Raw genomic sequence first — 26,055 nt, 5'->3', positions numbered from 1 at the left:
TGGGGCTGTAGCCACAGTGGTCTGGATCTTAACCACTGAATTGTGACAACGTATGTCTAAAATTAGCACATAATTAAGGTGAACCGAACAATGCATTTCAAGAAAATTATTGTATCATTTGACTAAAATTGACCAAAGGAAAAGAGATTTTTACTATGTTTTTAAGGAGTATTGGGGGTCCTTAAAAACTTAGGGATCAAGTATAAGCTCTTGTTCACCTCAAGTTTAGGATATGAATTTTTTTTATATGAGGCCCCGTTTCTGCCTAAGCTCCCCAGCAGTAAGGTTTTAATACTCAGCGTGTGATGAGAGATGAAACCAAGTGTGAACAACTTTCAGGTCCCATGAGTAGGCTGACTGTTGAAGCTGTCAGGTTCAATTGCATCATTCGACATTATTCAATGCCCCGAACTTCTCCCTAATTGTTAGGGGCTTAACATATTCAAAACTATTGTTTAGGCTAATACTGAAATGCCCACAGCTGAGTTTCCATAAAGAAGGGGGAGGGATTTAATTGTACTTAAACCATTACTGAACTCTGCTTCATTCATGAAAGGACAACAAGAAAGGGCTAAACCACCAATTCCAGAGCAGCTTCTTAATCAGTTTATATCTAATCAATACCCCTGTTGGGAATAATATTTTTTGTTTATAATAGTTATGGGTCACAATTATTTCTACACTTTAAAATCAGACTAAGAATGATTACATTGCTTGGTTCAACTTAGAAACTTATTTCCATTTAAACATAAACGAACATGCCTAGAGAACACAGATATTTAGATGCAAATTTTGCTTGCTTCTATCATTAGCATAAAATGCTTGAAGTATTTGATGACTTGGTGGTATTTATGCTTTTGAACAACATCAGTAATTTTAACACTGCTCACCCAGGGGGGTAGTGTGCCTTTATATGAAGTTGGTATAATAATCACACTACAGGTAGTTATACCAACAGCAATTGTTCATAAAATAATTTATACTTTTAAATAAAATGTGGAGAATTAAAATAGAAGAAGTATATTTTCATCTCAAAAAAACTCCTTATTTACCCAGGAAAGGAACAGCTGTTGCAATTAAGTAACCATTTCTTGTATCAAAATGACTAGATATGCAATCTAAATGGTCCTATTTAATTAGTTAGCTAGTAACAAACTTGCGATTCTCTTTTTATTCGTGTGGTTATCTCAACATGGACATGCCTCAGGAGAGTATTTGTGGCATACAGACCAGGCCATGTGGGAATCAAGTGGAAATACAACTTTATGTGCACATTTCACACCTTCAGCCACAAACATTCATTGTGAAGGTATTGCCGCTGTAGTACTGTTCACTTTCCAACTCCGGAAGGAACTTTGGCTGAGTGAGATAATTACCTTCTGGTGCTCCAACTACAACACTTTTCTGGATTCACTCTACTTAGGCCTAAGGATCACATTTTAAAGAAGCCTAATAGATCTTTTGCTCTTGTACCAAAAATTTAAAAACACACCTCAGATTTTTTTTAAAGAGACAAGAAGAGCCCAACAGGATCACATGCTTAAGAATTTTTACTTGGCACAAATAAGTAAACATTCTACAAGGGACAATGACTGATTCCCAACGATTCTATATCAATGTGATTTTTGAAAAATCTATTTCCAACAGAATCAGAAATACAAGGGCAATTCTTTTTTCAGTTTTATTATATCTATTTAACATATTTTATAGAGTTCTATTTCTTGAGCCTCTTTAGGAAAAAGGACTTTCAAAATGAGGAACACAGTATTGTATCTGACTTAGCAAATTTCACTTAATCTTCCATCATTTGATCACTTTTGCAGAGTGAAACATTAAATAATGTAGGTGGGAACTATCTGAAAGATGAGAGTAAATACACTGACTGGAAAGGTACCTATTCTAATATAAAACTAACCATTTTTCCTTCAGCAGGAAAACTACCGTTTGAATAACATTCATTAAATAAATTTATTTCTTAAGCCAAATTATCTTAAGATAATTAAATCAAAATAGAACGTTTCTGGTAAGAAGTCAACCCCCACTTGAGTGCATATATAAAAAAGTGACCAAATCTTCAGAAAATGATGTCTGTTCCTTAATTAATGTATTAAAGAATAAGAGTACAATATTAGCTAGCTGAGCATAACACAGGCTACTCGACAAAACTACAATGTGAGTGATCATTTTAAAATAAACTTTCATTTCATTATGAAATCAAATTACTTTCAAACAAAAAAGATATAGTTACAAACAGAAGCAAAAGTAAATACAGCCAAGAAACAGTGAAATTTAAGGATAGAACAGCTCCAGAAACAAATTTGTACCTTTATCACAATACAACAAGGACACAACAAGCATTAAAAAGTACAATGATAAAAGAGCTGGTGGTGGCCAGCACATAACACAGCAATCACCTCAACTTGACAACCAGTATACAATTGTATTGGTATAATCAACCTGCACATCCCTTAACTTATGATTAAATTACCGCCTTAAAATATCTATGATATTGGCATATCAATAAGAAACTAGCATAGTAATTTAATTTTTGATTTTTGTGTTTTAATTGGAAATACACTGTTTTCTTTGAAGAAACACAGAAACTTTTAATCTGTCAAAATATTCTGGATTTTAGAATTATAATTTCTACTTGATCTGGCAGCTTTTTATATATGCTTTTTTAGATGAACAGTATCCCATAAGGAAAATTTTTCCCGTTACAATTAAGGACACAACCAGAAATTCATTTTTTAAGGTTAAGGAATCAAAAAGTTCATTCTTGAGGCTGGCACCAACATCACACTGTCAGAAGTTGTTCAAACTGTTAACAGATCATTTTCTTTATATTTTAAACAATTTATACTGATGTCATCTTTAAAAGAGCTTATCCTTACTCCAACCCTCCTTCTTTCCAATTTCAGCTAAGTAAGAAAGAAGTGAATGAAGCAACTAGGTTTTCATATTACTGACACATGACTGAGGATAGGTCTAAATCACACATTTGTCATCCAAAGATGTATTCCAGTCAAAGTCAAAAACTTCTCCTCAAAATGCTTTAAATCACAATACATTTTACATGTGACCTACAAGGGCTTTGCATTGTCAACAAACTTCTGCCACTCTGGAAAAAAAATTGTGTGAAACCTCTCAAAGTTGTGCCTAAATTCACTGAAGTATTTTGACATCCTTTCACAGCATACTGTTTTGTTTTGTTTTAAATCCCATTTTTCACATTCACCACCATTACTATTGTCTCAGGCAGCTAAACTGAAGTAGTGCTACACTCAGTTCATCGAAGAGGTCAATGTGCCTCAGTTGCCTGGAGACTGATGGTTGCTACAGCAGCACCAGATAAGCCCAACTAAATAAGCTTCAGCTTGAAGGCAGAAAGCATTTACTGCTAGACTGTGAAGCATTGATGCAGTTGTCTCAGCATGCTGCAGTATGCGGAAAATCATGCAACTGTCTTTCAGTTTAGCAGGATTATATTCACACAGGAGTCTTGCATTACTGAAATCAGCACATTAAAATCTAAAGATTTTAACTGGATCAAATTCTAGACTATGAGCAACTGTGATTCCTTTGTTCTTCTAGCAAAGTCACATGTTACGTGGAATTTTCCCTCTGGCTGTAAATTCCTTTCTCCTACCCCCAAAGTCCTAGTTGTAATGAAAGAAAGGTTTTTACATAGTTTTGTCTACTATTTGGTAATAATTATTTAAGCCAGCTTTTAAAACAACAACTGTTAATATACATAATAATCAAAATGTTATATTCTTAGCACTTTTTACTGAAGTTTAAGCATAACTGAGTGGATAAAGTATTTCTGATGACTCAAAGGTCAGGAATTATTATATGCTCCTTTCAGCATTCTTATGTTGAGGGATGGGGGAGAGAGAAAAAGATCCAATAGGGCTGCTTTTAATCCTGTCAGCCAGAGGGGGTCACTATAGAATGGTATAGAATGATAATTTCCTAGAAGCCCAGAAAAACACAGGACAAAATTCAGGGCCTGATATATAATTTTCCTATTTATTTTGCTTGCCTGTGGAGCTGCTGCAGACAGCTAAAGCTGTTAATTTTACATTGGTATTTTCAGCTATCTTAAGCTATAGTGAAACTGATGCTCTATCATTTCTTTCAGGTAAAATATTACAGGCAAATTTAATTGCCTTCCACATTACGAGTTAGAGCCATTTAAAGTTAATTTCTAAAGAACATAATGGATAGAAGTACTGTAAATGGCTAAATCAGTAGCCTACTTTAGTTGCTCATTAAATTTTACTGGAGTTTGGCCAGGTTGCTTGCAGTGGGCTTACAGACACATATTTTGTTTTAGCCCATGGTAACTCCACACATCCCTTTCGATCTGCTACAAAACTTTAGTATCTATTATTTTAGCAAAAGCAATGAAAAGCAAATTTATAAGGAAACTGGCTGGGAAAGCAATAGACAAAGTTATAGGTTTGTTAAATGACAAAAGTGAATATGGAGAAATTGTTTGTGATGGGGGAATAAATTAACTCATTACATCTTCTTCATCCTGCAGAAGATCTAGAGATATCTCAGCCTAAATTATTTTTCATTCAAGTAATTTAGAGTAGTCAAAGTCACTAGGACTCAGTAACATTCTCTAGTCAAGTGTGTTAATAAGAAATCCATAAGTTATCCAAAGTCAACCTGCATATCATCTAACTGAAAGGCTGTCAATGTAAACTGCTGAGGGAAATAAAGGCATTATACCCAAGCGTCTGTTTTGGAAACTTGTAGAAAACAGACTGGGCAAGTCATATGTAGGGTTCCGTATTTTGATAGACTTCCTTGCTAAAGGTATGTGAACCTTAGCATTGTTTTCTGAATTGGGGAGTGGTCAAAAAGAAAACAGGAAATAAGGAACTAATGGAAACACATCACAGCAGAAAAGAAAACAACACGAGACTGGTGCACTAATTTTTCTCTTTAATATATATAAACCGAAATTTGGAAGATATGGCCAGAAGAATTTTGTTCGGGATAACACAGAAATAGGGAGGGAACAGGTCAAGTCACCTCAATATCCCATTTAAAGCCTGTCCAGCAGCTTCTAAGAGCTTTGGATGAATGGGGTGAAGGGTCCCTTGAGAAGTCACCCACCCAGTGCAAGGCTTTCAGCTGTAGTAGGGGAGGTTCCCACAAACTTAAAAGTTAAGAGCTAATTACTGGGACAAACAGCCTCTTTTTTTGCCTTCTGGTGCAGTATTAATTGAATAGGCAAGAAAGTTGCAATCCCTTGTCCATGTGTACATTAAACATCTTTAAACATTACTCATATGCCATATGCTGTATACTTGGCTCACTGATGAGATTTTGGATTGGGGATTTTGATAGGGGATTTTGTTTGCACTATTTTTAAAGGGAAAAAACCATGAATAAAGGTCCAAGTTAAACCTCAAGAAAAATCATAGAAAGTGTTCTTTTAATGGGAAAGTATAAGGAAAGGGGCTCTGCCATTAGTGTAACAATGTAAGTAAATACATAAATGTATACGTAAATAATTAAATAGTGATGTCCCCTATGTTGACAGATTAGTATATGAAGAAAATACTGATGGGAAAGTTTGTGTTCACATCCTTCTAGTTCTTTATACAGACTGCCATGGAAGTAAAATGCAAAAGAATAATTACCTTTCTCAAAGCAAAGGCCAAATAATGTTACCAGTCTCCCAGTGAGAGCGGGGAATCCCCCACTCCCATCATCTGTCCTCTGCCACCATTCATTTGGCCAGCTGAGGAGAAAGGCAAAGGAATGGTCCTCCTGGGCGTGCTCCCGGGATGTCGCTATGTTACTTCCCCGGAGTGATGCCACTGCGCCGCCCGAGAATGCTTCCGCACTTTGCAGTGGGCCAAACTGGCCTGCTGCAAATTGCACACACGCTCCTGCACCTGCATGATAATGTTGCCCAAAAGTGCCATCACTGGAAGTGATGTCATCATGTGGGAGCGTGCACGCAAGGGACACAGAGAAGATGAGAGCCTCCCACTGGAAGCGTAAGGGGGATCTGATAATCCTAGGGCCAAACTATACATGACTGGAATGCCAGATGGTCCCAAAAGGCAATCACAGATACTCTAGACACGGTTCATGACTGAGGAAAGGGAACATTCAGCTCTTCTCTCCTCCCCCAATACTGTTTTCCTCACTCACAATGTGCAGGTCTCTTGCCATGAAAACCCCACCAGGGGTTGCCATAAGTTAGCTATGACTTGAGGGTACTCTCCACTCCAGGCTCATTTAGGACCTAGTTTGAGAGGGGCAGGGAGAGGAAGGCAAATATGTTTTTTTTCCCCCTACTGGACCTCAAAAGCAGCTCCAGGGGAAGAGTATCTGCAACTGGAAAAATAGCACAGGAGCTCCTCCCACTGAGCAAATAATCCATTGATGGAACACCAATGTGATTTGGCCCTTAGTGTCAAATAATTACTCATCATAAGGAAAGGGAGGAAGAAGGGTAACCCCTTCAGACAATGCTAAAGTTTTTTTAAAAATGCATGTGTGAATATGCACAAACACAGAGAGACTCTCAGGAATCACTTGTCTACATTTTCTCTACAAAAACATCTAAACCGGCTTCCTTTTGCACACATACACATTCACAAAACGAGTAGAAATTAAATCAATGGTTTGGGTAAGTATGCAGCTCATTTCTCCTATTTTTGTTTTCTGCATCTAAATACTTGGAAATAAGCTTGTATACAAATCACCTGGTCACCTCTAGATACAAGTTTGCTGCTGCAGACAAACAAACAAACAAACAAACATAAAAGCTTTTCTAAATCTGGAATGTCCTGGATCTTTTTCTTTTAAGACTTCTATGTGCACTAAATAAATAATGTATGAACAGGTAGGCTAGTAACTTACGTAAGATATATAGGCATCTTCCCCACCCTCCCCAAAGATTTTAGGGAAAAGCTTTAAAACCATGCCAAAATGGTCAAAAGCAAAGAATACATATTAACTGTGGAGAGAATAAGATATGCAAGTCATTATGTTTTAGACAATGCCTCCACTTTCTTCACCTAGAAGGTAAAGGAAACAACATCTTGTGTTTATTCCAAATGAAACACTTTGTCAATTGATCTGATCATCATCTAAAAGAAAGTTTGTAATCAAAGTATGTCTCTTTAAAAGGTGAACGTCATATACTGAATATTACTACCGCAATGATATAAGAAAGTATCTTTCTAAAACTTCTTAATTATATATGAACAATTTTTATTTTTTTAGCATTTGTCTCAACATTACATAGGTATTCTGAATCAAGTAACCTGCCCCCATTATATACTTTGTCTGCTTTTATATTGTCATGGCTAGTGGTTGATATACTACTTTGACTATATTGCAGAATTACTACTCAAAATCATACAATAAACTGATTGGATAAGAATATGCTAAAAGTTACAACTGTACTTCAAATGTATGTACAAAATAACAAGATCGCGCAATCAGGAACAAAATTAATAGATTGGTATTAATAAACAACTATTCTTCTGTTTATGTTTATTCATAAAGAACCCAATGTGGAGTTCTAAATTATTGACTACTATTCAATGAAGGTATCGTAGACACCAATTGAAAGTACCAGCTCAGTAGTAAAACACCTGTAGAAGTAAAGAATGGGGAAGCAATTTTTACTTAATTTATTTATAACATTTATATTTTTCTTCCCTGGAACACAGAAATGTCTTATGCTACAATAAAGCTAGTTAATCTTAAAGGTGCTACTGGACTATTTACTATTTTGCAAATACAGACTAACTTCTCTGGATCTAGTGAAATCAAATGTCTCAAATATGAGGAACATTTATACAGGCATTTAAGAACCTTGTGGCACTATATCAACCACTAGCCATGACAATATAAATTATTATGGCATAATTTTTTTTGATCCAGAACCTACTTCATCGATATTTAAAACCACCTACCTGAGTTGTTGCAACAGCCACTGTTACAGACGGTGTAGAAGACGGAGACATTTGCTGCACATGACCAGAAGGCTGCTGAGGTAAATGTGAACTGGAAACAGGAGTGCTAGATCCTGAGCCAGACACCACGTTTGGAAATGACACCGCTACATCGTTACTGCTATAAATGCCTGGGGAAAAAGCACACACACATACACACATATATACAAAAGTCTTTTTGGATTCAATAGTTATTACTTAAGGTAGTAAGGTATTAATTGCACTTTTATAGAATTATTTAAATCAATTCATTAAAGACAAATTAAACAACAGGCATAACATCACTGTAAAAGGCTTACACAGTTTCAGAGTTAAGAGTGTATGTGGGGGTTGAGAAGATTTGTTTAAGGCAAGGGTTTTTTTGCTTTGCTTTTTGGCCTGAGGGTTGCAAATATAGCCAGACAAATGTTTTAAAATAGAAAACATTTGCTTTGAACAATCAAATGTATGTTAAGATGGTTGTTGTGGGTTTTCCGGGCTGTATTGCCGTGGTCTTGGCATTGTAGTTCCTGACGTTTCGCCAGCAGCTGTGGCTGGCATCTTCAGAGGTGTAGCACCAAAAGACAGAGATCTCTCAGTGTCAGTGACAGTGTCAGTGTCAGATCTCTGTCTTTTGGTGCTACACCTCTGAAGATGCCAGCCACAGCTGCTGGCGAAACGTCAGGAACTACAATGCCAAGACCACGGCAATACAGCCCGGAAAACCCACAACAACCATCGTTCTCCGGCCGTGAAAGCCTTCGACAATACATCGAACACCTCTACGGGGAGGAAACATTCCAAATGTATGTTAATTTGAATATCAAGAGATTAACTTAGGTCCTTGTATAAACCAAAAGCAGGAGTCATTGAAAAGTTAAACAGCCATTTAAAAAATAAGAAAATGCTAACCATTCTGAAGGATGTCTAAGAGTCTAAGGATGTCTGCCCATTCATAAGCATTGAATAAAAGTCTAGTAAAGGGGGCAAACCCCCTACTGACCCAGATATCACTGCTGGCCTTGTTCAGCTCCCTCAAGGAATATCCAACTCTCTCACCCCACTAATTTATTTATTTACACCATTTATGGTCTGCCTTTCTCATTGAGACTCAAACTGGATTACACATGTCATGTGCCTTTCCCACACCCTGCACACACCCCTAGAGCATGCTCTTATTTTGCATTGGGAGGAATGCCTGTAAGATCAGTGTGCTGCTGACCAGCATTCTTCTTGAATACTCTTGGTCAAGTAGAAGCACCAGTTAGGTCAAAGGCAGAAAAATACTAGGCAGTGCCCTTCCAAGTGCCAAATGACAGACAACTGTTCCCTTATCCTCCGAAGAAGCCAAGCCAGAAGTAACTTCTCTTATATTGTCTAGGTAGCACCTTGTTTAGAACAACAACAACCATGTGAAAAATTGCATGCAAGTTACCATTTCATCTGCCTGGCAGATACCCCACACAAAGAGAGAGGTCATTACAATGATCTCTGGGGTGTCCTCATTTAGTGTGGAGAAGATATGAAACTACTAAAAAGAAGCCTGTGCTATCTCACATGTGGAACAGGAGCTTCTAGTACTGCATCCTGAATTGCAAGGGGAGATGTCTATGCGTAATCAAGGCAGGGACTCAAAAAAGCTGCTGATCACAAGTGTAGAACAAAAGCAGGCACTTTATTTATTATTTTATTTCATTTACACACCACCTTTCTCCCCAAAGGGGACCCAAAATGGTTTACATTGTTCTCCTCTCCTCCCTGTGAGGTAGGTTAGGCTGAGAGGGTGGCCCAAGGCCACTCAGTAACTTTCCATAGCAGAGTAGGGATTTGAACCTGGGTTTCTACATATGCTAGTCTTGAACTTTTCCTAAGAGTGATTTTTGAAAAAAAAATTTAGATTGCTGCATCTTAGATTTTATGTTAAAGTATTTTTCTACTGTCTGAGAAGTTAATCAGTGTTACCATCAATATTCATTGCAAAGTGCACCATATAGCTATTACTTCCCAGAATGTGAATTGTGTAACTATATCTGGTAGTGATGGGAGAGAAATAAACAAGGATTATATATACTATTCCAAGTCTTTAATATCTCTGTTTCTAAGACTACAAGCCCAATTGCAGCAAAGCATACCTTTTAAAAAAACGTACACCAGGTTCTATAATTAAAGATAGACAAAAGCTAAGTAAACAACTGACATCTCAAATATCATATTAATGGGATAAAGAGTAATAGGAAAATATATTTCTGTGCCACCTTATTTCTGAAGTTCATTGACATCATCATAATTTTCGACTGAGTCAAATTCCTTGAGCAGCCATTTTCCTTTCAAGTCACTGATATTACTATTACTATTACTATTACTATTACTATTACTATTACTATTAACAACAACAACAACAACAACAACAACAGCATTTGATTTATATACCACCCTTCAGGATGACTTAACATCCACTCAGAGCGGTTTACAAAGAATGTTATTATTATCCCCACAACAAAACACCCTGTGAGGTGGGTGGGGCTGAGAGAGCTCCTAGAAGCTGTGACTGACCCAAGGTCACCTAGCTGGCTTCAAGTGGAGGAGTGGGGAATCAAACCCGGCTCTCCAGATTAGAGTCCCGCGCTCTTAACCACTACACCAAACTGGCTCTTGTAAACCAATTCTGCCTCGCATCCTTCCTTCCATGGGTATAGCGGGCTTTTCCACATGTATTATCATCATCAACTTCCTTTATAGCCTGCCCTTCTCACTAAGAGCAGATTACAAAATATGAAAAACAATTCAATCAGACTGCAAAGACTTCCAATAGAGTTATTTTAATGATGGTGACATCCATGTACTACATGATGACATAAACATCTGCTGTAGCATAATCATCCTGGCTCCACTAGCCAACTATGAAGTGATTTCTAATGATTAATCTCCGTTATCCATTGATCTTTCCTATCTTTTTGGTTTGCCAATATGACTATGATTTCCTTTAACATCCCTCTGATTCAAACTTCAGGACACTTCTATTTTTTATTATTCCTTGTAGAAAGCGTTCTAATCCACGAATGAACAAAACAGCTCACAAGAAGAATTCTGAATATACTTTGAACTAGGCTCAGAAAACCTAGGAGATAGTTGATACTGCACTGGTCTTACATGTTTACTGCAATTAACCCTACACACTAGTAACAACACTGTATATTAGCTGAAGTTTCCGGACAGCCTTCAAAGGCAGTCCCACATACACAATGTTGCAGTAGTTTGAACTGGATTATAGCAAAGTATGCTTAACAGTGACCAGGTCAACTTTTTACAGGAAATGCTGCAGGTGGTTAACCACCCTAAGCTAATGATAAGCAATTCTGAACACTCTGCTACCTGTTTGTCAAAAGAGGAATCCAAGGGTATCTCCAAACTGCAAGCCTGATTTTTCAAAGGGGAGTACAACCCAAATCAGAAAGAGACGAACAGGTATCTACCATATCACCTTTACACTTGATACACAGCTCTTCCATCTTGTTTAGTTTAAGTTTCTGCTTGTTCACCCTCTTCCAGTCCTTTAAAAAACTAGTACTACCGCCTCTCCAGAATCAGATGATATGAAGATAAAAAGTAAAAAAGATAATACTTTATATCTTTAGATATTCTCATCCAACAATTTAACATAGTTGTTAAATAGATACTGGTTGGTGGGTATTCAAATTTGATGATTCCTTAATTTTTTTCCAAATGTGGCCTCTCTTTGCCTCTTTTAAAGCCGGGAGCATCAAAATCTGTGTTGGCAAATCATTAACTTAGTGGGTTACTCCTCCTCTCAGATTTTACTAACCAAGATGGTCAGTGGAAAGCTAGTAGGCATCGTATCTCACAGGTTACACCAAATAAACAGTCTATGTATACACATAACAAGCAGAGACCTCAGGAAGATTCAGCATCTTTATAATTAATGTGAAGTTCAAGTCAGGTCAAATACGATCAATTTTAATTGGCAAAGTGCTTAGCAAATTGGACACAGTGTGCTGCCAACATATCTGTTATTCCATTCCAGGGGCCAAGATGTAAAAAGCCATAGCTGCATGACAGTGCACCAATGCGCTGGTAAAGGAAAAGTATTTTTTCTTTGATACCATCACCACCATCATAGATCTGGCTCTAAAACGAACTCCAGTATGTGTTCTAACAGATTTGATATTTTTCCACAGTCACTCTATCAGTTGTCCCAAATGTTTAATTTCCCACAATTCAGCAGAGAATCAGGAAACCAAAATGTACTCTTGCATGTGAAGCAGCACTTAGGAGTAATTGTATCTATTTCACAAAGGGGATCTTATTCCAGAAGCCTTCCAAATCATTAATACACCTGCCAGCCATGTCAGTGGGAACTGTTCAACAGGACAGATGGTGAGGAAGATAGATTCATGATAAACTATGGCAAGCTACTGCTGTTGACCTCTGGGCCTCATTTGCTGTTGTACCAAGAAACCTGGCAGGCACGTTTGTATTGGCCTCACTGCTCCCCTTTCATGAAGCTAGGGATCTAGACTGGCATCTTCATCCATGATTAAATGATGGCTAAAAGACTTAGCCTGGCACTGAACAAATGGGCTTTAAAACCCAATGGTTCACTAACATGACACTAAAAGTTACTTTGATTGGGAAGAGGGATAGAAAGCAGAAAATTCATAAATGCCTATGGTTTTCTTTCAATCTGGCATACCCCGTTTCCACCGTAATGGTTCTTCTGCCCCAGATCCTAGGAAACTCAATAATATTGGCCACCTCTATAATCTCTGCTTCCCCAACTGCTCAAAGCATGTTATCCTCAATGCACAAATACCAGTAGCAAGAGGAAATAAAACATTTGATTATAAAACCTCTTTGTCCATTCCCCTCTTGTGTCACTGCTTCCCTGCAGATTTAAGTCTAGATCTACTTCCATTTACTCTGTTCCTGATATACTGAGTGTCTCTTGAGAAAAGCTAAAGATGTTCCTGACTTCAACCCAACCAACTTCAAAAGTAAATGGTAAGATAGGCTGGTAAAAAATTATAAACACTAAAAATGTTCATAGTAGTTTACTTCGGAAAAACATAATCCAGATAAATTAAGCACATTTAAGTCCTACTGATTTAAGCATGTGTTTAATTCTCTTTTGTTTAATATATGGGCCTTCAAAGTGTTTAAATTGGATAGGATTGTGCATTAAGTCTACTTCAACCTCTGGACAGGCTAGATAGGTTTCATCATTGTCAGATTTGATCATTGCACCTAGAAGTGAAAGAAAGCCGTCCTGATATTTCTCTTCTACTTAACTACGAATACATAACCAGAGGCCGTGTCCAATATACAGAATATTCTCGGAACACAACAATGATTGTCTAATACTTCAAAATAGTTGATTTTGAACTTTCTGGACTCCTCTGAACATTACCTTTGATTACATCATGAGCTAAGAATAAGGACTTATGAATAAGACAAAATATCCTTTCACGTTTTAGAAATAATACATGGCCGAAGTGGAAGGCAGCCTCGGGTAGTCCTTCATATTACACAGCTATGAATGGAGCCAAGAAAAACTAGTCACAAAAATAATTAAAGAGAAAAGAGCTCCAGTAGTAGAATAGTATTATTATCATTTTGCTACACACAAAAACTGTTAATAAAAGAAACCTGAGGAACTATTGACCTATCAGCCTCCTACAGGCATCTACAAAGTTTTCACTGAGGTACTGAACAATTGACTCACTACAACCTTGGATTTCATCCAATCAATATAACATGCAGACCTTCAATCAGAATTTTGCACAAAAGACCACCTTTTTGTGATAAATGAACCTGTGGAGAACATTCTAATATAACTTACCATCACGTATAGTATTCATCAGCTACAAGAAAGCTTTTGAGTTAGAAGAAAAAGAATTCCAAGTTAAAATTGTGTTTTAATACACAAAAGAATGAAAAGAAAGAAGAAAAATGTATCTGTCTGCAGCTATTGCTGTGATCGCTTACAGTAGCTAAACTTGTTAAAGAGGTTTATTTTTACAGATTTTCATCACTTACTGATGTTTTCTGGGATGGGCCTCTTAAGTGCATTCAATCACGTTCCTTATTTATGAATGAAATGACAGTATTAGCAAAAACTTCTTTAGGCAGTATTTAAAAGTTGTGATTTATTTCCTGTAACAGACACTGCTCATTTTTTGTTTATTAAAATTCATATTTTACGGATATCTGTGATGCTCTTTGGAGTAGGGGTCTCATCCCCAATTCTTCCAGCTTCCCAAACAACCACCAGACTCCAGGAAAGTAGGCTAGCCTCTGTTGTGTTAAACATATTCAACAGACGTTCTTGTGGGCTTAACAGCTACACTAGGGTTGCCAGGGCCCAGCAGCCAGAGAAGGGGTGCAGGATTTTAAGGGGCAGAGGCAGCAGAGTACCCACCCCCCACACATGTGCACATTTCCATGCTCCCCCATCTTGCAGGAAATTATATTATTTTCTAATACGATGGAGGCAGTTTAGAGGCAGTTTTCTCTGAGCTTGGCTTCAGCATGCACTGCGAATCCTCCATCGTGTTAGAAAATGAGTGCAACGGAGCAGTTGTGGTGCATGTGGAAGCCGAGCTCAGTAAAAACCACCTCCAAAGGAGCAGATTTCACAGAGCTTGGATTCAGCTGCGGCTTCTCTGTTGCTGGCATGGTGAGGGAGTGTGGGAGCACATGGGCACGCTTCTCCCCCTCTCTTGTGACTTTTTCCTTTGCTGGCCAGATGAACAGGGCCAGGGGGCAGCAGATGGGGGAAGGAGTTCCCCACCCCATACAGGGCAATGGCAAGACTAAGACACACCAAGGCAAGGTAGCCTAATTGTAAAGTCCTCTTATATGCCTCAGGCCCATTCTCCAGGTCTCCTCCCCGGATCCTCATGCCACTGCATCCTTCTTGCAGGATTAGGCCCTTAGGAAACATCATTATTAGTTCACCATTCCTCTGACCCTGGAATGCCTCATCCTTTTGTCCTGGAGGATCTGGAGACTTTAGTCTGTGGATACTCCAGGCCTTGACGGTGGTCCTTTTCCCAGATTTACTGTCAGTACCAACAAACTGGACATGCCTCTGGTTTGCCCTGCCTTTCCCTTTTAATCACCTCCTCTCTGCAAACTTCCTCAGCCTGCTCCTCTGTGACATAAGCAAGTGTAGAAATACACTTCTACTTATACATTATTTCTACTTATACATTATTATAAGAAATACAGATAGTAGTGGACAAACTCCCAAGCTAGATGCAAACAATCTAATTGGGCTACAATTGACTGGGCAAGAAAACTAACCTCTCCAAAAACTCTATCCATATCCTCAGGCGACAAAAGACCTGCCTAAGCAAGTATCACATTAGCACACACAGGATGCTTCTGATACATTCTCCTCCTCCTCCGCATAATATTTTAATATGGCATGAATTGATTACAAAAAAGCATTTGATTCACTGCCACACAGTTGGATTAATACTTGCCTGGAAATTTTTGGAATTAGTGAAAACATCAAGCTGTTCCTTAAGGAAAATATGTGAAAATAGAAAACCATGTTAATGGCCTATGGTGAAGAAATTGGGGCAGGGCCGGATCGAGGGGGGGGTTGCCTGCCCCCGGCGCCACCAAAGAGAGGGTGCCGGGCTCGGCTGCCAGCCACTGGGGGAGCACCACGGCTTGCTGTGCGGGAGGCTGAGCACAGGTTTGGGAAGCCTTCGCCTGCCCCACCAATGGGGTGGCTGGCTTGCCATGTGCACAGAACCTCCCAGCCCTGCGCTTAGCCGCCCCAGCACACACCCACGCTGTTGCCAGCTCCGTGGCACACTGTGCGCTGGGGCAGCCAGCTTGCCGCGTGGGCAGCATGGGGCAGGCGAACCGCACGGAGGGCCTCCTAGCCCTGTGCTCAGCCGCCCGCACAGCAAGCCGCCCGCCCCAGCGCACGCCCACGCCCACGCCGCTGCCAGCTCGGCAGCACACCGGGCTATGGGGTGCCCGGCTTGCCGCGCGGGTGGCAGGCCTCCCACCCTGTGTGATGACATCACAGGAGTGACGTCATCACACAGAGCCAGGAGCGCATGCACTGCGTGCATGCGCAGGCGGCCAGACAAGGGTTGCACCGGGCGCCAGCAACCGTATATCCAGCCCTGAATTGGGGAAGTATGTATCGAAAGAGGTATATTTCAAGGGGACTCCTTGTTGCCTTTATTCAACTTCTCATTAATTCCCTTGACAATGGTCCTCGAGAAAACAAAAATGGGTTATATTTCTGATCAGGCTGGGAAAATAAACCATCTCCTGTACATGGATGATTTAAAATTGTATGCAAAGAGTCCTACTGAACTTGAATCACTGCTTAATACAGTGAAAATGTACAGTGATGATATTCAAATGAAATTTGGCTTAGACAAAGGTGCAGTACTCTCCATGCAGCGGGGAAAAGTAAAAAATATTGACGGAATAGAACTTGAAAATGGCGACATTATGAAATCATTATCAAACAATGGAAATTATAAATATCTTGGAATATTAGAATTAGATAACATCCTACATGTGAAAGAAAAAGAACTGACTCAGAAAGAATACATCAAGAGAGTATGAAAAATTCTGAAGTCATGGAACTACAATCAAGGCCATAAATGCACGGGCAATTCCAGTGATCAGATATCCACCTGGAATAATAGATTAGACACAAAGCTATTTAGAAAAATTGGATCAGAAAACGCGAAAACTAATGAACATGCATCATTCTTTACACCCAAAAAGTGATGTTGACAGGCTATATTTACCACGAAAAATTGGTGGCAGAGGACCGTTACAAGTAGGTAGTGGAAGAAGAAAAGAGAGGCCTGAATGATCAAATCAGTAGAAGTACAGAAAAATTACTTCAGGCTGTGAAAACAGAGAACATGTTAAAAACAACCGAAACAAAGGCTAAATACAGTTTGATAATAAATTAAATGGCTGGAAGAACAAATGCTTACATGGGCAACACCTAAAAATATTGAAGGAAAAAGTGACAACCGTCTAATTTGGGCATGGTTGAAGATGGGTACAATCAAGAAAGAAACTGAAGCTCTGATCTTCATAGCACAAGAACAAGCATTGCAAACGAATGTTATGAAAGCCAAAATTCAGAAAATCAGTGAAAATCCAAGATGTCGACTTTGCCAGGAAAAAGATGAAACTGTGTCTCACCTTATCTCTGAATGCAGCAAAATTGCACAGATGGACTACAAAGCTAGACATGATAGGGTCGCAAAGCTGATTCATTGGTCATTGTGTAAAAAGTATAACTTGCTAGTATCAAAGAATTCATGGGAAAATCAGGTGGAAAAGGTGCTAGAAAATGAACAATTCAAGATCTTGTGGGATTTTAGAATTTAAACTGATTGGCACCTTGAACATAATACACCAGACATAATAGTTGTGGAAAATCGAAAAGTCTGGATAATCGACATTGCAATTCCTGGGGATGCCAAAGTTGAAGAAAAAGAACAAGAAAAAATGATTAAATATAGAGATCTGGCAATAGAAACCCCTTGACTATGGAAGAAGAATGCAACAGTAGTCCCCATTGACATCGGGGCACTTGGAAACATCTCAAAAAATTTGCATTCATGTGGAAAAACTGCAGCTTTCTGACATAACACCTACAGAACTGCAAAAGATGGTGCTACTTGGAACAGTGTACATATTACGCTGATATCTGGTTGATACTTAGGTCTCTGGTGGAAACCTGTATCAGCTTAGCAAGGCCAATCAATAATAACATGCAACCTCTGCTTATTGTTGATTGTGTTTCAGATAATTTGAGTAACAGCAGCAGCAGCAGCAGCATTCAATTTATATAATGCCCTTCAGAACAACTTAACACCAACTCAGAAAGGTTGATAAAGTATGTTATTATACCTGTGAGGTGGGTGGAGCTGAGAGAGCTCTGGAAGAGCTGTGACTAACCCAAGGTCACCCAGCTGGCTTCAAGTGGAGGAAAGGGGAATCAAACCTGGCTCTCCAGATTAGAGTCCCACCACTCTTAACCACGACACCAAACTGACTGATGACATTGTGGAATCCAAGTTGAAATGGAATTGTATGACTTTCTTTGCAACAAGTGTTCAGAAAAATCACATCAGACTACTGAGAGTCTTTCAGGATTACACTTACTCCCTATCTTAAAGAGGTTTCTGACCACCAGGAAAAATTCAGCTTTAGTCATTTCTCACATTTGGAACATCATGCAGATAGAACGGACAAAGAAGATGTCTTAATCCTTGCTGCCCCTTAGAAGGCCTTTAAACATATGGTCAGAATCGCAAGTTTTCCATCACTGTCTGCTAGCCACAATCCCTGTTGATGGTCTTAATACACCTAAAGAGAATTAGCTCAATCTTGCTTGCTGGACAGAGAACCTAGGAACAACTGTGTCAGCCACACAGATACAGTCTCTCCCTAATCCAGAGATGGACTAATTATTATTCAGGACAGCTTGCTGTATCAACTGAAGACTCCATGACAGCATAATTGATACCAGCACCTTCCATCAATCTCTGGAGACAGTCCACCTTAATTGGTCTCCCATTCATTCAGAAGACAAATACACAGATATTCCAATTAGAGATGGGCACAGAACAGACAAACAAAAATGAACCATGTGATTCGTGATTCATAGCATTCCACGGAACATCGAGCCACGAACTTCCGACCTTTTCCCAGTTCGTGGTTTGTTGTTCCGTGGCATTTCAATCGTCCTGCAGCGGCTGCTGAAGCTGATTCGGGGCATTTGAAACAGACAGCCCCCTTATTCTGCTGCCTAGCAGCAGGAGAAGCAGTCATTTCACAGACCCAGCACTGGAACCGGCTGGGGGGAGTGGGTTTCTGTGAAATGACAGCTTCTTTCTCCTGCTGCTGGGGCTGTCAGTTTTACAGACCCCACACTGTTCCAGCGCAGGGTCTGTGAAACAGACAGCCCGTTTCTCCTGCTGCCCGGGCTGTCCATTTCACAGACCACGCTGTGGGTCTGTAAAACAGACAGCCCGGGCAGCAGGAGAAATGAGCTGTCAGTTTCACAGACCCCATGCCAGTTTCAGCCCATCGGCTGAACCCGCGCAGGATCTGTGAAACTGACAGCCCATTTCTCCTGCGCATGGCCTGTCACTTTCACAGACCTTGCGCTGGGTTCAGCCGATGGGCTGAAACTGATGCGGGGGTCTGTGAATATCTGAACTCGGCCACGGAACGGCTGGAAAAATTGGTTTGTTCCGTAAACACGCGTTCCCATGGAACGCGTATTTCGGTGCAAATGAACCAGCTATTCCATATGGAATTTTGTTCCGTGGTTCGTTTTGTACCCATCTCTAATTCCAATCCTTACCTAATAACGAGAAGCATATGGTTTGAAGGCAAGCACATAATGAGCAACCTTGCAAGCAAAACAGGGTCTGATCAACTGGGAGACCAACTGAGACTCCAACATGTATCATTTTATATTCATAGAACAAAGACAGAACATACATTAGTAAAAGTAACCCATACATTACAAATATCTTGGTTAGTACAGAATACTAAATTCAATCTTGACCTGCCACATATGTCTGTCTACCCATGATTGCCCATGGTTGTTAAGGTACCCTGTCACAGGGTAGTTGCTCTGGGACCATATAAAGGTTGACTCGATGGAAAGATGGAGATCAAAAATACAAAGCCCAAACTGGGACCGGCTGTCAAAACCACAGACTATCTAGCGTGTTTGTATCAGCGTCACCCTTCGGGTCCCATGAATGAATAAAGAAGGACACGGAAGTCCATTGATGCCCCTGAGGAAGTCCGCGAGACGAAATCTGCAGTTTTGACAGCCAGCCCCAGTTTTGGCTTTGCATTTCTGGATCTCCATCTTTCTACCGAGGCAACTAAAGATCTTTGAAAGAGACTCTAAAGAAAAAAAAAAGACATTTACTTTGAGAACATTATTACAAAAAGTTTGTCCAATTTCAATATCCTTACTTACAATTAATGGGACGCCTTCAGAAATATCAAAAGTACCTCATCTGGTCTGGTGTCAGCAGATACAATGTCTGTGAACCCGGGCACTTGGTATGCATCGATAAATACTATCTACAATTAAAGAGACCACCTCCTATTTTTATCAAGACCAAATCTCTTAAAGGAAACATGACATATCAAGATCTACATTCAATCACCTAGGTGTTAGGGATTGTAAATAAAAAATCCAAAAACTCTCCCCTTGGAGTAGTTTTTTTTGCTCATACCCTCTCCTCCTTATCACATATTACTTCTAATACGGAGAATCAGAATGTCTGTTTCTTTATGTTGTAATTGCTGAAAATGTACCGTTAGAGGGGCTTCTGTTACTTGTCTTCTCACTTTTGATTGGTGCTCTTGAATCCTAATCCTGATGGCTCTGCTAGTGCTACCTACATAGATTTTATTACAAGGACACTGTATGAGATAAACTACTCCATGGGTGTTACATGTGGAGAAATTATGAAGTTTAATCTCCTTTGCAGGATTCTGTACGGAAACAGTATTGCCTTACATGACAAGAGGACACACACTGCAGTGTCCGCCTTTATAATGTCCAATGGGATCACTCTAATAATGATTAGATTCCTAATAATGATTAGGAATGTCCTTAAGAGTGCTGTTTCTGTTTTAAATAGATACTGTTGCCCCTGAAAAAGCTTTGGCTGCGAAACAAATCAGGCTAGCGATTTGTCGCGTGAATTTCTTGCCACTCCCCCAGGAGGAAGCCTGCTCATTGCTGTTACTTCAAGTGTTCTACATACGGACTCTTTAGAGAGAGTGACTGGAGGCATTAACTGTGACACCTTCCTTATGAAACCGTTTCTTTGATTATGGGACTGTCATAATATTTATTGTACAGGGAATTTTATTGACTGTTGGGGAGCCTACAGACTATTGAACTGTTGTGGAACTGGAATCTGGTTGTTTATAGTCAATTATATGTCTTGTACTTTCTATATTTGAGTGTTAATGACTGGAAATATTTATCGACAAACCTGTTGTTTGTATGTGTGTATATATATAGATAGATAGATTTTCTGTATATTGACTACAGATTATAAGTGTATTAACTTATTGCACTTGATTCACGAGTAGCACTTTATTAAAGTGATGTCAAAATGTGACATCACATTCTTGCTAAGCACCACTCCCAAAATCTCCAGGTAATTCCTGAGTTGGACCTGGTGCCAGAGCACGCACGTGAAAAAAGAACACACTGCTGGCACAAGGTAAGTGAGTGCTCATCCCTTCCTGCCAGGAGGTTATAAGGACCTGGAAACCCTAGCATGCTCCGGCTCTTTGAGTGGGAAAAATTCAGCCCATCTGGTGGCAAAACTGGCTCCAGCGAAGCATGGGAGCATGCTTGTGGCTTGCACAACAACATCACTTCAGGAACTGACATTGTTGCACCACCTCAGGAGCTCACCCGGTGTGTGCTTTTCCGGGTTGCCTGCTGGTGGTGGGCAATTGCTTGGGAGTTTGCAACCTCCCGAAGATTGCCACCAATCAGGGGCAAGAGGGCAAACGTCCGGGAGATTGCCTGCAACCAGTGAGCAACAGGGAAATCTACATACCCATTGGGTCACCAGGTCTCCCTGGCAACTGGTAGTGGGGGGGGGCAGTATTTACCAAGTGTATTTTCCTATTGTGCACTCCTGGCTGGCATGCAATGATATAACTAACAGAAGTGATGTCATAGTGCTGACAACAGGTGTGCTCCCCTGCTTTACAAGGGGCAGATTCTTAAAGTGTGGCAGCACTCCTGTGGCTGGTGCAATAACATCACTTCAGATAGTGATGTTAGGCTTCCCAGTTTCCCGCCAGTGGCTGGATCCTGTTGCCCGCCAATCGCTGGCAACTCCCCCTCCATTGATCGCTCACCATCAGCAGGCAATCTTGGAAAGCGTGCATCATTCACACTCCCAGTGGGGCACAACATGGTCACTTCCTGAAGTGATATCATTGCTAGGGATCCCAGGTACCTGCCACTGGCGGACAGCAATCTCCTGGTGGTTTACCTGCTTTTGAGCCACCTGGAGATTGCATGCCACTGTATGGTGTGCGCACTCCCGGAAGATGCCATGACATCATTTCTGGAAGTAATGTCATTGTGCTGGCTGGCGACACGCTCCCACACTTCACTGGCACCAATTTTGGCCCCCAATGGGCTGAACTGGCCCTGTGCAACTGGCCCTGTGGCTGGCATGATGTCACGTCATGAAAGTGACATCATCGTGGGAGCGTGGTAGTAAGTGCCAGGTCCCCCTCTTCCACCAGGAGGGCATAGAGACCTGGCAACCCGAAGTGATATTGTGATGCCCAGCCAAGGGTGAGAGCCACATGTTTGCCTGGGATGTCTGCCAGCGGTGGGTGATAACCAGCCAGTTTGCCACATTCTGCTGAGGGTAAACTGTTGGGAATCTGCCTACCACTTGCAGGCATCTGGGAACCCTACATACCTATATAGGCCTGAATGGTCTCTGAATATCTGGAGACATTCAACGCCACTAAAACAGCATGCTCAGACCAATAGACAAGTAGGCAGTGGAGTGGGTAGCACACCAACAAGAATTGCTGATTACCATCAAATATATTTAACTAATAAAGGCAACCTTCCAGGTCAAATATCTGGAAAGGAAAATGGAACCTTTGAATATCACAGTAACCCTTCCTCTTTGATAATGAAAATCTAGCTAGTCAAGCCTGGGCCAAAACAGAATTGCCATTCTCTCCTAGTCAAGTCTCTATAAAACTTGTAGGTTCTCTCATTAACAATTATCAATTGTTTATAACTGGCATATACTTTTATGACAAATCTCAGGATCAGTAGGAGATTTAACTTCTTCACAATTGCAATTATGCATTAAAAACATTGTTGACAGAAACAGATCCTATGGATCCAGACTAGCTCTTCTATACCCACAGAGCAAATTTTCCCTCCTCACCCACTTGTGTCAACCTGAAACAACTCCTAAAATCACATTACAAGAACAGGATTTCAGAGGACATATCAAGCTATCACAGGAGGAGGAATTAAGAAAGTCATGCTCTGCCAGTGGAACTCCTTGCATTTATGGAAACATCTATGTCCGCTATGTAAGCTTTCCCATCTGATCAGTAATTCCTTTGATATATGGCAAAAACACTTTTCCTGTAGGAGACTGTTTTTCCTTGGTTGTTTGATTCATCCTGGGTTTGATTGCTCTTCGGATTTCATTTCTGGAGTAGCCATTTGCCTGAAGTGCGTGGTTTAGATGATTAATTTCCTTATGAAAAAGCATAACCTTCAAGCAGTATTCAGACCCACCCGAAAAATACAACAGATGCTACGATCAGCAAAAGACAGTAGAGACCCCCTCACCTCTGCAGGAGTATACCGTATACCCTGCAGCTGTGGACAAGTTTACATCGGGACCACAAAGCGTAGCATCCAGACAAGAATAAAAGAACATGAAAGACACTGCAGAAAAATCAGCAGTGGCTGAACATAGCCTAACTCAAACAGGGCACAGTATCTTATTCCAGGACACCAAAATACTGGACAACACTTCCAACTACTTTGTCAGACTGCACAGGGAAGCCATTGAAATTCATAAGCATAAGCACAATTTCAACAGGAAAGAAGAGACTTTTGAATGAATAGAGCATGGTTTCCAGTCCTGAAAAACACCAGGCTAACAAAACACTCTATACCCGACAATAGCCCTGCAGAAAAGATTAGCACATCAAGCACCAATCCATATGCAAAAGAACCTCCTCAGGATACAGTGAAGCCTCCCGCCATTAGCATTCCACACCCTGGGAAACTCTTACAGGATGACTCAGATCAACCCCACCCCTCCTGAGTAGATATAAATGACCTGCCAACATCTTTTCCACACTGTGACACTGAGAGATCTCTGTCTTTTGGTGCTACACCTCTGAAGATGCCAGCCACAGCTGCTGGCGAAACGTCAGGAACTACAATGCCAAGACCACGGCAATACAGCCCGGAAAACCCACAACAACCATCGTTCCCCGGCCGTGAAAGCCTTCGACAATACAATGATAGAACAGTAAATCTGATGACAGCCATCTTCTTTATATCTATCTTCTTTAATATAGGACTCAGATGTCCTCCTTACTTCAGAAAGAACTTTCAAGGTAAGTTCACTGTTCTTTTCTCAATGAGGGGAAAGGAATTTTAGCATAGGATATCCACAAAAGCAGTATTTCCCATTCAGGTGGGCCTGGCTGTCATATTCAAGCAGTTTCTACTACTTATTAGTATGACTTATTACAGCACCCTTCAACCAAAGCATTCACCAGCCGAGGCAAGGGAATCCATCTTGTAAAGGCAAATGAATATTGAAGCCGGTCAATATTGAAGCCAAAGTAGCTACTTTGCAGTTGTTTTTGACTTAAGCTTGAGTCCAATGCTGCTGTCATGGCTTCATTGAGAACAGATTGTGTAATAATCCCTGGGGTTCAGTCCCCAGTATTGGGAGATAAAATAAAACAAAGTAGCAGCAAAATTTTTAAACAACTGTTTTGCATAGGTAAATTCTCAAAGCCCTATGAATGCCCAGGATGAGCTTGGGATGGCTGGCCTTTGGGCAGAATGGTAGTAGGAAAGGTTAATGTGCCTTCCATAAGAAAAGGCATTTAATTCAGAAACCCTAGAAGTAGAAGTAACTGTTATCAGAAAGAGAATTTAATTGTTCTCTGATAGCTCCTAAGTGATGTTCTGTTAAGTATTCTTGGGATCACTTGGAGATGTCACAAGAGGAAGCTGCACACCACTGGAGACTTGAGAAACGACATCCCTCTTGGAAAATATTTCCCCTGATGTTGCCTTGTCTAAGAAGCACCTTCAATGTGTTGTTGGGCTGTAGCTAGTGCTGAGACAAGTCTTTGAAGTATGCTTGCATGCAAATCTAATCCAGATTTGTGGAAACAGTAGTGCCTGATGAACAGATGATAAGAGAGGGTTCATACTTTTCCACTTGTACCACTGTGCTTATGTTCTAGAGATTTGGTGTCATGGATATTGCAGGCCTTGAACGCACGCACACGCACGCACACAAAGCTGCCTTATACTGAATCAGATCTTTGGTCTATCAAGATCAGTACCATCTACCCCAACAAAACTATGACCTTCATGCTTAGTTCAGTGTAGCCTTGATCTAGGCAGTTAAATGCAACAATGCTGGATGTGGATGCAGAAAGCATGATGAGGGTCACTGGAATTCTTGGAAAGTTCTTTTACTGACATTTCCACTAGACTAGAAAACCATGGCCTGTGTGGCCAGTAGAGGGCTATGTAGATTAGAAATGGTCTCTCTGCTATGAGGTTCTGCAAGAATCTGGGAATGAAATGCAAAGGTGGAGAGATGACCAACAGCCCTTGAGGCCAAGGAAAGAACACAGCATCGGACCCTGGGGTTTCAAACTACATGAGGTAACTCTAGGTATTGTGGATTAGGTTTGATTCCACCACTGAATCTCCAAATCTCAACACTATTTCCCAGAAGCTCTCTGGTTTTATTGTCTATTCCTTCTGGTGTATCTACTGGAGGTGAAGCCAACCAACCTGTGTATTTATTCCACAAAAATGGACTGAAGCCAAATCTCTACCTGTGACAGGAGGAGTGAGACTTCCTGGTTGCCCTGCAACCTATTCCTCCTACCCTGTCAGTTTAGGTGGAATCTGGTGTTTATTGTTGTCCATCCTGACCATCACCTGGGAAGGATATATCTCTGGGATTAAATGGGAGAGCCAGCCTATTCATCCTGAGTTCCATCAACCTTATTCTGTCCATTCTGTCTGTCATGCCCTAAATTTACTGGGCAAATTTCAGCTAGTAGAATATTGCTCAGCTGTTTAGCCTTTAATCACTGATATTTGACCCTGAATTATGTAGTGTTCCCTTGGTCTGTCTTTTCGAGTAATCTTGAACAAGAGACCACTGAACAGTACTCACATGAAATGTCATCCTTGGAACAGATTTAGTATGTCATTGAGCACCAAATA

The 26,055-nt window shown here is 40.4% G+C and overlaps 1 protein-coding gene across 6 annotated transcripts in view; it reads right to left on the bottom strand.

Annotated features, from left to right (window-relative positions):
- Window positions 1-26,055, bottom strand: part of MLLT10 (MLLT10 histone lysine methyltransferase DOT1L cofactor) — a 183,127-nt gene that overhangs the window by 27,653 nt on the left and 129,419 nt on the right. For all 6 annotated transcript variants that reach the window (XM_054991141.1, XM_054991136.1, XM_054991137.1 and 3 more), the window contains one exon: window positions 7,962-8,131. In XM_054991141.1, coding sequence (XP_054847116.1) covers window positions 7,962-8,131 — 170 coding nt within the window. The remainder of the gene's footprint in view (window positions 1-7,961; window positions 8,132-26,055) is intronic.

The sequence above is a fragment of the Eublepharis macularius genome, chromosome 11 (assembly GCF_028583425.1).
Source record: "Eublepharis macularius isolate TG4126 chromosome 11, MPM_Emac_v1.0, whole genome shotgun sequence".
Classification (NCBI taxonomy): domain Eukaryota; kingdom Metazoa; phylum Chordata; class Lepidosauria; order Squamata; family Eublepharidae; genus Eublepharis; species Eublepharis macularius.
The sequence above is the reverse complement of the archived record's forward strand: the minus strand, read 5'-3'. Positions and strand labels throughout refer to the sequence as shown.